Genomic DNA, 11,051 nt, shown 5'->3' with positions numbered 1-11,051 from the left:
GAAGCCAAGCCGTCCTGTTTTCATTTACGACGAGAGCGTAGTAGTATTTCAATAATGGAATCTCCGAAGCCCTCCAAAGTCAAACCCGGTTTGGGAGATGTCTCCGGCTTGTTATCAACACTCGTCTTCTCCAGCCCTCAAAAAAAAAAACACTCGTCTTCTCCCCGGCGACCAACTTGCCCACCTCTTCTGTCTTCTCATCGCCGGACGCCGGGACCCCCAAAAGAAAACCTCCATTTACCGCCGCTCTTAGCACTAACCACGGTGAAAACGACCCCACTAACCCCAGGTTTTAACCCAAAGCCCCTCAATTAGCGTCGACAATAAAATAATTAACCCAGAGCGCGGAGGCATCCGCATTCCCCCGGGAGTTTCTGCTCCCTCGCCCGCCCCGACTCCCTCCTTCCTCGAACTCCTCGCCGCCGGCTCTTCCCAACTCCGCCGACTCGCCTCGCTGGCCCCCCCTGCCCCTGCCTGCTCCTGGTGACCTGGTCCCGGATTCGCCTGGCCGGTCTCCTGCACCTCGCCGGCGGCCGGGTCGTCGCCCTCACCGCTGGGTGGCTGTCACCACCAAACAATCCCCCCATCGCCTGCCCGCGCCGCCGAGCGCATCCCGAGCGCTCCGCGAGAGTTGACTTCCCAAGCACGCCGGTTCGAATCGCCCTCTCCAGTTCCCCTCTCCGTCCTCCTCCCCTGTGCCCGCCGGCGCTACTCCTGTGCGAAGTGCAGATCCATTGGGACTCGGAAGCACATCTCCTTTTGCTGGTAAGGAAGCAGCTGGATGGATCGTTCAGAGGGTTAGTCCTGTTCTATTCTTCAGTTTATTTGCCACGAGCAGTCAAATCCGGGTCTTCCCTTGCGGGATGGACTGCGATTTGTTTGCTGCGTGGTGGAGAAGCTCAACAGGATTGTTCTCCAGAATTTTTCGGGGATCGGCTGATCCCCTGGGGCCGCTGCCAATGAAGCCAGCCATACCGCTTCACCAGAAGCAGGCGGGGCTCGCGGCGAGCAAGCTCGGTGTGGGGACCTCGAAGAAGCACAGGGCTTTTGTAGCCGGCGATGAGCAGTGGTACAACAAGATTTTTGATCCGTCAAGCGACTTCATCTTGACATGGAACCGCGTCTTCCTCGTCTCCTGCTTCGCCGCGCTATTTATAGACCCTCTCTACTTCTATGTGCCCAAGATCAGCTACGGTAGCCCCAATTCCTGTGTTGGGACAGACACCCATTTAGCCGTCATTGTTACCTTGCTTCGATCAGTCGCCGATTTGCTATACGTCATGCACATCATAATCAAGTTCAGAACCGCATATATCAATCCAAGCGCAACTCTGAGGGTGTTTGGAAGAGGAGATCTTGTCACAAATCCCAAGGAAATTGCGTGGAAGTATTTGAGATCTGACTGTGCAGTTGATGTGGTGGCTGCATTGCCTTTGCCACAGGTAGCTTGGTACTGTTTCTTTTGTTCTTGTTAACTTTAGTATTACTAGTGTAATGATCCCTGGTATTAAGCTGTCTGCCATTAGTACCTTTTATGACTGTTATTATTTTAGGTAATTATTGACTGCAATGATGATGCAAATATGGTATGGAACAGAAAAAGTTCACTGCGATGCTGCAATTCAAAACATTTTGTGAATAAATCCCCTATATAGATAGTATGTGTTGATGCAGCACAGGTCACACTTTACTTAAAATACTTTGCTTGTTCAACCATTCTATCTCCAAGTTGGCCATGATTTTGCTTTTGAGAAATAGATGGCACTTAAGTTCGACCATGGTAATCTTTACCTCAGTGGTACTTAAGATTGTAAATGTCTCTTAGAGATATTGTAGAAGTTAAGAGATAGTTGCTTAGCCTTCATATGACACTCTTTGAAATTATTTATAAAATTTGTAAGTACACCCATTCTTTATTTTCAAAACAAGTACCTCAATCCTGATAGGGAGGGATTCCCTACTTTTGTTGTAGCATCCATTTGCAAAACACACATTGCTTTTCCATGTCTTTGTTTGTGCCTATAAATAGGTCAAATCTGAACATCATGTTTGTTTGTCAGTTACGATCTTAATTGTTACTACTATTGACTTTTAAATATGGAACTTCTTTAATGAGGTGCATAGTTTGTCCTAGTTCCTTCTCATTTAGCTGATATTTTTTGATGGGACCCTGGGCCAGACAGCTGCGTCCAGGCAGCACATCTGGCCCAAGGCATCCGAAACCCAGGGCCTGTTTGCTTTACGACTGGGCAGAGCTGCCTGGCCCACGCAGCGCACCCAGGCATCCAATTTCAGACGACTGCGGCCGGTGAGCTGCTTTTCAGGCCTTAAGTAAACATGGCCGCCAATGATGCCTGGACCAACTGTGACCAAACAGGCCATAATGCCTTAAACCCTGGAATCCTACAAGGGAAAAGGCATGTGCAAAATTATTATACTCCCAGACCTAAAAAAAAACACTTGTCTCAACTCTCAACTTCTTATGCCAAATTTTATCTGGACAGCTGTACCTCGCTGTTTTTGAATGGGTGGGAGCACTGCCATTTAAGAAAAAAAAAACCTTAGGGTTACAATTGTTTATTAAATATGGAAACTAAAGGAAAATGCTATTAGGTTTAACATATACCTCAGTTTGCACTATATGACTATACCTTTTGCTTACTTATCTTCACTTTATTTGCAGATCATTATCTGGTTTGTGATACCAGCTATAAAGTATTCCACTTCTGAGCATAACAATAACATTCTGGTTCTTATTGTTCTTGCTCAGTATCTCCCAAGATTGTATCTCATATTCCCCTTAACTTATGAAATTGTCAAAGCTACTGGAGTTGTCGCAAAGACTGCTTGGGAAGGGGCCGCATACAACCTGGTGCTCTATCTGATAGCTAGTCATGTATGATATACTACACAAGTGGAGTTTCTCATCATTTTCTATCTTGTATAGAAAATTACGTGTTAGATGTGGCAAACTTTTAATCCTTTGTTCCTCTTCTGTCAGGTTCTCGGTGCACTATGGTATTTGCTATCTGTTGATCGCCAGACAGCCTGCTGGAAGATGAATTGCAGGGATGAAATTGGTTGTGCTATTAAGTTCCTAGATTGTGATGACACACCGAATGAAACTTGGGCAAATACTACGACCACCTTCAGTAAATGTAATGCTAGCAATGGCACCATCGATTTTGATTTTGGCATGTTCCTGCCTGCGCTGCAAAATCAAGCACCTGCTAAAAGTTTTGTGATGAAGTATTTCTACTCCCTCTGGTGGGGTTTGCAAAATTTAAGGTATTTCCTATTTCCTAAACACACATTTTCATATCATAGTCAATTGGAGTTCCTAATGGAAACTTATTTTACATTTCCTTTGCTTGAACCTGTTATCAGTTCCCGTTTAATCCCACTGTATGGGTGGGTTGGGGAAAAACTTAGGAAAAAGTCCATTTTTGGCCATCCAACTATCGCCCGAGTTTGATTTTGGCCATGCAACTCCAAAACCGGGTATCCTTGACCATCGAACTATCAAAACCGTTCATATTGATCATTTGGCTGTTTTGAAAGGTGGTTTCGCTGACGTGGATGACACGTGGCAGTGAGGCCCACATGCCAGTCCATTTTCCTCTCTTCTCTCTCATCTCTCTATTTCTTTTCTCCCTGTCACGTGAGAGGAACGCGATTCCATTCTGGCAATCGCGCGCTACTTCAATTTCCAACAATCGATCCGACAGCCGCGGGATCCGGCATGGAAGCACGCTCCTTCCCTTTCCGTGCACGTTTTTCCTTCTAGTGATGCACCGGATATGCTCTGCTGAGGTCAGGCAGATGCTAATTTTGAGTACAATACATAGAGTACGTGCTGCACAGAGTGATAGACACATGTATTAGTTGATATTCTTTTTTTCTTTCCCTTTCTAAATTTGAGTTGTATTAAATCAAGTGTTATATTTTCCCTTTTCAGTATTTTTGCCTTCTATTATGTGTCTCCTAGGAAGTTTTTTTTGATAATTGTTTCATCAAATTTATGTTAAAAATATTTTCCCGGAAAGTTGGATAATGAACTTATGCGTAGATGTTGTTCAAGAAGTTTTCTAGATAATATTTTCTCGGAAAGTTGGACAGTGAACTTATGCGTAAAAGTTGCGAGAACTTATCATGAGAGTTACGCTAATAAAATCTTTCGATACATTTTCTGAAAAAAATGTTATGCATATAAGTTGTATGCTATGAATTGTTATGCTAAAAAATATTGTGTAAAAATTTGTTTGAAAGAAGTTATGTGTAAAATTTCCGTGCATCATAAAAATTGTGCTGAAAAAATATTCGCTAGAAAGTTATTTGGAAAGAAAATTTATACGTAAAATTTACGTGCACAAATTATAAATTTCCAAAACTAGAAAATTAGAGATAAGAAAAGTTTCCTGAAAAGGAAATGCACGCTCTGTCGGAAAATCGAGTGCTACTTGTCTTCCTGGGGCACGTACTAATTAGCATGCCCCAGGAGGTAGAGAGGAAACAGAGAGATGAGAGAGAATAGAGGAAAATGGGCTGACATGTGGGCCCCACTGTCACGTGTCATCCATGCCAGCAAAACCACCTTCCGAAACAGCCGAATGGTCAAATATGAACGGTTTTGATAGTTCGATGGTCAAGGATACCTGGTTTTGGAGTTGCATGACCAAAATTAAACTCGGGCGATAGTTGGATGGCTAAAAATAGACTTTTTCCAAAAACTTATTGTCATTTGCTTAACAAACTATTAGGTTCTTACTGTTGTATTTGCAATTAGAGTTTTTTCTGTTTAATTGCTTCGAAGGTCAACCTAGTGTGGTCAGTCTTTAATACCAGTTCTAAGTTAATAACTTAATATATGGTTTTAATATATGATATATATTTCCATTTTCCAAACAGCTGCTATGGCCAGACTCTTGTTGTGAGTACCTATCTTGGTGAGACTCTGTATTGTATATTCTTGGCGGTACTTGGTCTTGTCTTGTTTGCGCATTTGATTGGAAACGTGCAGGTACTTTTTACCCACTTCATTGTGCTCTTTGTATTGTAGAAGCTCGTGTAACATCAATTTTATTGTTTTTAACTGACGTATTGATTTGAACATTCCTTTGGAACATTCTGACCTAATGTGATGATTGAAGACCTACCTGCAATCTATCACCGTGAGGGTTGAGGAATGGAGATTAAAGCAAAGAGATACTGAAGAGTGGATGAGACATCGCCAACTGCCTCATGAGCTGCGGGAAAGGGTGAGACGATTTATCCAGTACAAGTGGCTTGCCACTCGGGGTGTGAATGAAGAGTCAATATTGCAGGCCCTACCAGCAGATCTTCGGCGTGACATTAAACGCCACCTTTGCTTGGGTCTTGTTCGACGGGTAAATTCTTTTATGTGCTTCTGCATATGTGCATTCTGAGCAAATGTTTGAAACTGTTGTCTTATGGTCTTATGGATGATGGATGATTTCACAGTGTTTCTCTATGTACCTAACTTCTAGAAGTATGCATCACATTGCCATTTGCCAGTGTCACGACAACACTTTTCTCCTTGTAATATACAGTAGTTATTTGATCGCAGTCAGGTTGGTGGTATTGGCTTCTAATCTGAGCTGGGAATAAATATCTTGGGTAAATCAAATTCTTGGTAAAAATTAATGTTATGACCCTTTTTTACATTGTTAAAAAGAAGTGTGTTCCCCCTAGATGGCTATTACTCATCAATCTTTCATTCTTTCTCCAAAGTAGACAACTTAGCTCAAAAAACTACTGTACCATCCCAATATTACTGAGAGTAGAGGGTCCAGATGATAACTTTTAGCAATCCTTATGCACTTCTCTTTCCAAAACGAAAATCATTGCTAATTTGTACTAAAGATTGCCTTATGATCCATTGTGCACTAATCTCTAAGATGCCTTATGCTTGATTGTGTGCTAATCTCTCATTGTATTGTTTCAGGTTCCATTTTTCTCCCAGATGGATGATCAACTTCTTGACGCCATCAATGAGCGTCTTGTATCATCACTTTGCACAAAGGGCACATATATCGTCCGTGAAGGTGATCCGGTGACTGAGATGCTGTTTATCATTCGTGGGAAACTGGAAAGCTCCACAACAAATGGTGGCCGCACAGGCTTTTTCAATTCAATTACTCTGAAACCTGGTGATTTCTGCGGTGAGGAACTTCTTGGATGGGCTCTTGTCCCCAAGCCTACTACCAACTTGCCTTCATCCACTCGGACTGTGAAGGCCCTCATAGAAGTTGAGGCCTTTTCCCTCCAGGCTGAGGATCTCAAGTTTGTTGCCAGTCAGTTCAGGCGGTTGCACAGCAAGAAGTTGCAGCACACTTTCCGGTACTACTCGCACCACTGGCGAACCTGGGCCTCGTGCTTCATCCAAGCTGCTTGGCGGCGGTACAAGAGGAGGAAGATGGCAAAGGACTTGAGTATGAGGGAGTCATTCAATTCCATTAGATTAGATGAAGTGGATGAGGAAGATGAATCTCCAGCCAAGAATAGTCTGGCACTCAAATTCATAGCTAGGACTAGGAAAGTGCCTCAGAGCACGAAAGAATTGCCTAAGCTAAGGAAGCCAGACGAACCGGATTTCTCCGCTGAACCTGATGACTAAGGTCGTACGCTCGATACAGTGGTTATATCTGCATCTGCCGCTGACTCTGCTGCAGCATGAAATTGGTCTACAAGCGAACTTGATGAGACCATGAATTGAATCGGGGTCGTCGGTACCATTTGTTGATGTGAGGAAGGTAACTCGAAGCTTTGAATTGTGATGACACTCCTGACTGACTACAGAGATAGGTTGAACTGTTGCAAGTTAACTTGATGTTGTTCTCATGTTGTAAAAATTCAGACGCCTTGTGCCTATAGAATTCTTGAAACCAAAGGAAAAGTACACGTCTACATAGAGTTGCTTACGAATCTAACATTGAAGCCTGTGATTACGATGTCTGTAACTGTGGAGTCTGTAAATTGTTAAGGCTGGTTGGCTGTATTTCCTTCAGAGAAAAATGTTTCACAGATTGCTACTGTCAAGTTCGTGTGTGTCTGCGGTCAGAAGGCCAATGTAATATCGTGCACGCTCATCATCTATCCCTTTGAAGCTGTAAGATGTTGGACGTAATTCTTTTTTAGAAAAATGATATCAAATGGGTATTGTTGGTTACTATGCGTATGCTCCATCTCCATTCCATGTTCGTGCAAGAAGTTGGCCATGTTGCTGACCGGGGGCGCCATGACAGTCAGGCAGGCGTGGGCGAGGCTGCACTGGAAGGCTCGGCTGCGCGCAGCGCGCGCTTAGCGGCGGCAGGCGCCGAGGCGTGTGTTGCCGGGCAGGCACGTTCGGCATCTGGGACGAAGGCTGGGAGTGCGGCGAGGGGCTGCGGGGATGCCGGTATCGGAGGAGACCGGTGCAAGCCAGCAGGAAGCTGCAGGGTGCCTGGGTTGATTCGACGGCGCGGGTTCCGGCAAGCGCTGACGACACGCGTCTCAGGCAGACCCCTGCTCCTCTGAAATGGAAAGGCAGGCCGTGGAGCAATAGAGGGACAGGGACCAGCCCATGCGGCCGAGAAATTTCTATATTTGACATTAGATACGCACGCCTCGTGTGGTTTGACATTAAATTCGCGAGACTTTCGAAATATGACACTGCACATGTGAATTCTTTCTAAACAGGGGATTTCGGCTTTTTTTTCTCAATTTCGCGAATTTTGCTTGTGTTTTCCTTTTATTAGGTACTTGAATTACCCGTTCTGCCCCTGACCCCATCAGCTACAATCGATTGGATCCATACGTCCGTGTTCATCTCTGTCTCTCCTCTCTCACTGCGTGGCGCAAGAACTGCCGCCGCGGTCCCAGGCCGGAGCGGGAGCGCCGCCGCCCGCCGCTGCTCCAAGGCTGCGGGAGCGCCTGCGGCCGTGTTCCTCGCCAAGCTCCGCGGCGGGATCTGCACCACGGAGGCGACGACGATGGCATCAGGCGCAGCGGCCATGTGGCCTCCGCCGTTGCCGTGCTGCTCTCGACCCCGTCGAACCTGTGAAGACCTGTCCTTGTGATGCTTTTGTATTTTAAGAGACTCGGCTGTGAACCTGTGATGCTTTCGTGCTACTAGAATCTGTTACTTTAATCTAAGAACCTATCATTGCGAACCTGTGAGTTTAATATGAGATCCTGTCATTGTAAATATGTCAGTTTAATTTGTGAACCTATCAAGTTCCTTACTTTCTTGCCTCACATATGTGTTACTGATCATGTTGATTCATCCCTCAATGCAACAAATATGGGTATAGAAATTGTTTTCTTGTTGTCAACAGCAGTCGGCTGGAGAAATTGTCTACCCAGCATGACAAACCATTTACTGAACTCTTGAGCTATATCAGATACAGAGACTTGAGCAAGTGTAGCAATTGACTAGTACACAATGCAAATTATAAAACTGCAACTATCCAATCTTCCATTTCGTGAGGGAGCAGCCTGCTGCTGGCCTTCTTCTCCGGCGTCAGCTGCTGCTGTCCGCGGCTGGCATGCGCAGCAACTACAGTACACCAGGACGCGGCGTCCCTATCAGGCATTTCATCGAACAGTTGGCGTCCGGCAGCTAGAGAGCCTCCCTTGGCGAACGCAAGCCAGAAGCTGCTTGAACAGGGTGAAGAGCAGCGCCGCGAGCAGCACACGGCTGACGGCGGAGGTCGCCTGGCCGTTGCACCAGATGCCATCGTCGTCGCCTCCGTGGAGCATAGCAAGGAAAACAGCCGGCGGCGCTCCCACAGCCTTCGAGCAGCGGCGGGCGGTGGTGCTGCTGCAGCCTGGAGCAGCGGCGGGCGGCGGCGCTCCCGCTCCGACTTGGGCCGGGGCAGTTCTTGTGCCAGGCAGTGTGAGAGAGAGAGAGGAGAGAACAAGAGAGAGATGAACACGGACAGATGGATCCAATCGATTCGATTGTACTCCCTCCGTTCCGGGGTTAACAACTGGGAAAAGAAATTTCGGTATTCTTCGGTATATTTCGTTTCAAAATTTAAAAATTCAAAAAGATTGTAAAAAATATGATAAAAACTAGGTGTTTTTCTGAGCGAGTAGCACTTGAAATAATTGAAAAATAAGTTGATTTGGTTGGTTAAAATCACTAAATGGGTTCGGACTCGTTAACGATTAATAGACCCGTTAATCGTTTTAACCTACCCAACGCACCTGGCTCCGCCCCGACGCAGCTCGGCATTTCTCCAGTCCCATCCTCGCTCGCCTCTCTGTTCCCCTTCCATCCCTCCGCCCGTCCGCCGCCGCCAGCAGCTCCTTCCGCCGCCCAGAACCGAAATTTCGGCGGCAAATCACCGGATCCCGACCGGGAGGGAGCGGATCTCGTTGCCGGGAAGGCGCGGCGGCTTCCCGCGGACATCCCGACCGGATTTCGCTGCAGTACCGGCGGAAAACCGCTTCTAGGGGCCGGATTTCGACGCGGGCTCCTGGAAAGAAAGGTATGAGAGGTTATTTTGTGATGGTGATGCTTGTTGATGTTGATCTAAGTTAGTTAGTGGTGATATGTGATGAACTTCATGCTGTTTTTGCAATGGGGAAGCTAGGGTTAGAGGAAATGCTAGGATTTGTTAGTTGATTTGAGAGTTGTCGGTACCCTGTAGCAGGGATACCCACTCTTGCCGCAGCAAGGCAGGACCCGCGTAGTTATCCATAACTACGCGTAAGGACGGAGTAGCCAGGCCCCACCGGTCAGGCTCTTTCCTCACCAGGCCAACGACCCCGGACCCGCTCCCCGCCTGGGGATGGGTCCGGAGACGCCACGTGTCTCTAAGGAAGGGAAGCTCCGAGCTGGCAACCGAGGTCGCGGACCCCCCATAAGGGTCCGGGACCTCCTGCGCCATCCGGACCCCCCCTTTACCGTGTGGGGGTCCAGAGCCGCCACGTGCCCCGGTGGCACGGGCGCGGGCTCGTGCGCGAGTCCTCCGCAAGGAGACTCGCCCACCCACCGCATTTAATGCGGGTGGTTGAGGTGTGCTCTGTCGCCGCGGCATGCGGGACAGCCTTTGTCAGGCCTCACTGTGCACCGCGTATTACCAAGGTGCACAGTGCGACCGCCTGTGCCGCGCCCGCGCAGAGCCCGTCTGCAGCATTAAATGGATACGACGGCACGGCACTTTTCCATCATGACCGCCTACGCCGCTCCCTACACAGCCGTTCAGCTACGTGGCAGGCGACGCCACTAGCTACGTCTGGCATCGTCCCGACAAGACGGCGCCTGGACATGATGAACGAGGGACACCAGGAGCAAGCAAGGGATTGCAGAAGAGAGATCCCCGCTGCCTGCAACGCCATGATGTATGAACAGTACGTTAGTTTATACTACACCGTTGGGCCCACTTGTCGGGGACTCAACAGCCATGTACGCGCCTCCCTTGAGATATAAAAGGGAGGCGCTCGCTGCGTACGCGGGGTTTTTTCAAGCTCTCCACACACACACCAGCCCTGGTGAGCTCGCTCGCTCCCTGGGAAAGGCAATACAACACACAGTGGACGTAGGGTATTACGCTCCGGCGGCCCGAACCACTCTAAATCTTGCTGTGTTCATCGTGTTCTTGAGTGAGATCTAACTGGGACTAGCTAACCCCCGAGTACACACCCTCTGGGCTAGGGCGGGTGCCTTCCGCCACCCGGCCGTGGTTTGCTGCACCACGACATTTGGCGCGCCAGGTAGGGGAATTAGCTGGTCGCAGTTCATCTCCTCTTCGTCCCCATGGTTCGTGTGGACGACGTAGAGATGACGGAGGGTGTGGCGTCCTCCACGCCGCACGCCCCTCGTGTTCCTGCTCCAGGAGCAACTGTGCCTGCGGAGCAGCCACCGTCGGCGGCAGCGCGCGCTGCTCGCCGGCAAGAGTCAGGGCGCCCATCAAGGGCTCCCTCACAAGCTGCGAGCGGCGGAGCGCTGGCAGCGGCTAGGGAGTTGCTTCGCAACCCCCCGGCTGAGGCAGCCTCGCCAGACGCCCTGAAGCAGTGGCAGGACGACGTTGACCGTCTCCTCC

At 48.2% G+C, this 11,051-nt stretch overlaps 1 protein-coding gene across 1 annotated transcript; it reads left to right on the top strand.

The window, feature by feature from the left end:
* Nucleotides 1-228: 228 nt before the first annotated feature.
* On the top strand, nucleotides 229-7,189 carry LOC120657436 (cyclic nucleotide-gated ion channel 17-like). The gene is made up of 6 exons (XM_039935740.1): nucleotides 229-1,442; nucleotides 2,684-2,896; nucleotides 3,002-3,288; nucleotides 4,909-5,020; nucleotides 5,151-5,387; nucleotides 5,966-7,189. The coding sequence occupies exons 1-6, from the start codon at nucleotides 864-866 to the stop codon at nucleotides 6,635-6,637; spliced, it is 2,100 nt and encodes a 699-aa protein (XP_039791674.1). The 5' UTR covers nucleotides 229-863; the 3' UTR covers nucleotides 6,638-7,189.
* Nucleotides 7,190-11,051: the final 3,862 nt, after the last annotated feature.

Source organism: Panicum virgatum, chromosome 1N, assembly GCF_016808335.1.
Source record: "Panicum virgatum strain AP13 chromosome 1N, P.virgatum_v5, whole genome shotgun sequence".
Taxonomy (NCBI): domain Eukaryota; kingdom Viridiplantae; phylum Streptophyta; class Magnoliopsida; order Poales; family Poaceae; genus Panicum; species Panicum virgatum.
This window is presented reverse-complemented; position numbering and strand designations above follow the sequence as displayed.

Coding starts and splice junctions, on each gene's coding strand:
- LOC120657436 (XM_039935740.1), top strand. CDS start 864: ATGGACTGCGATTTGTTTGCTGCGTGGTGGAGAAGCTCAACAGGATTG. Junction 5,021..5,150: donor ATTTGATTGGAAACGTGCAG/GTACTTTTTACC, acceptor TGATGATTGAAG/ACCTACCTGCAATCTATCAC. Junction 5,388..5,965: donor GCTTGGGTCTTGTTCGACGG/GTAAATTCTTTT, acceptor GTATTGTTTCAG/GTTCCATTTTTCTCCCAGAT.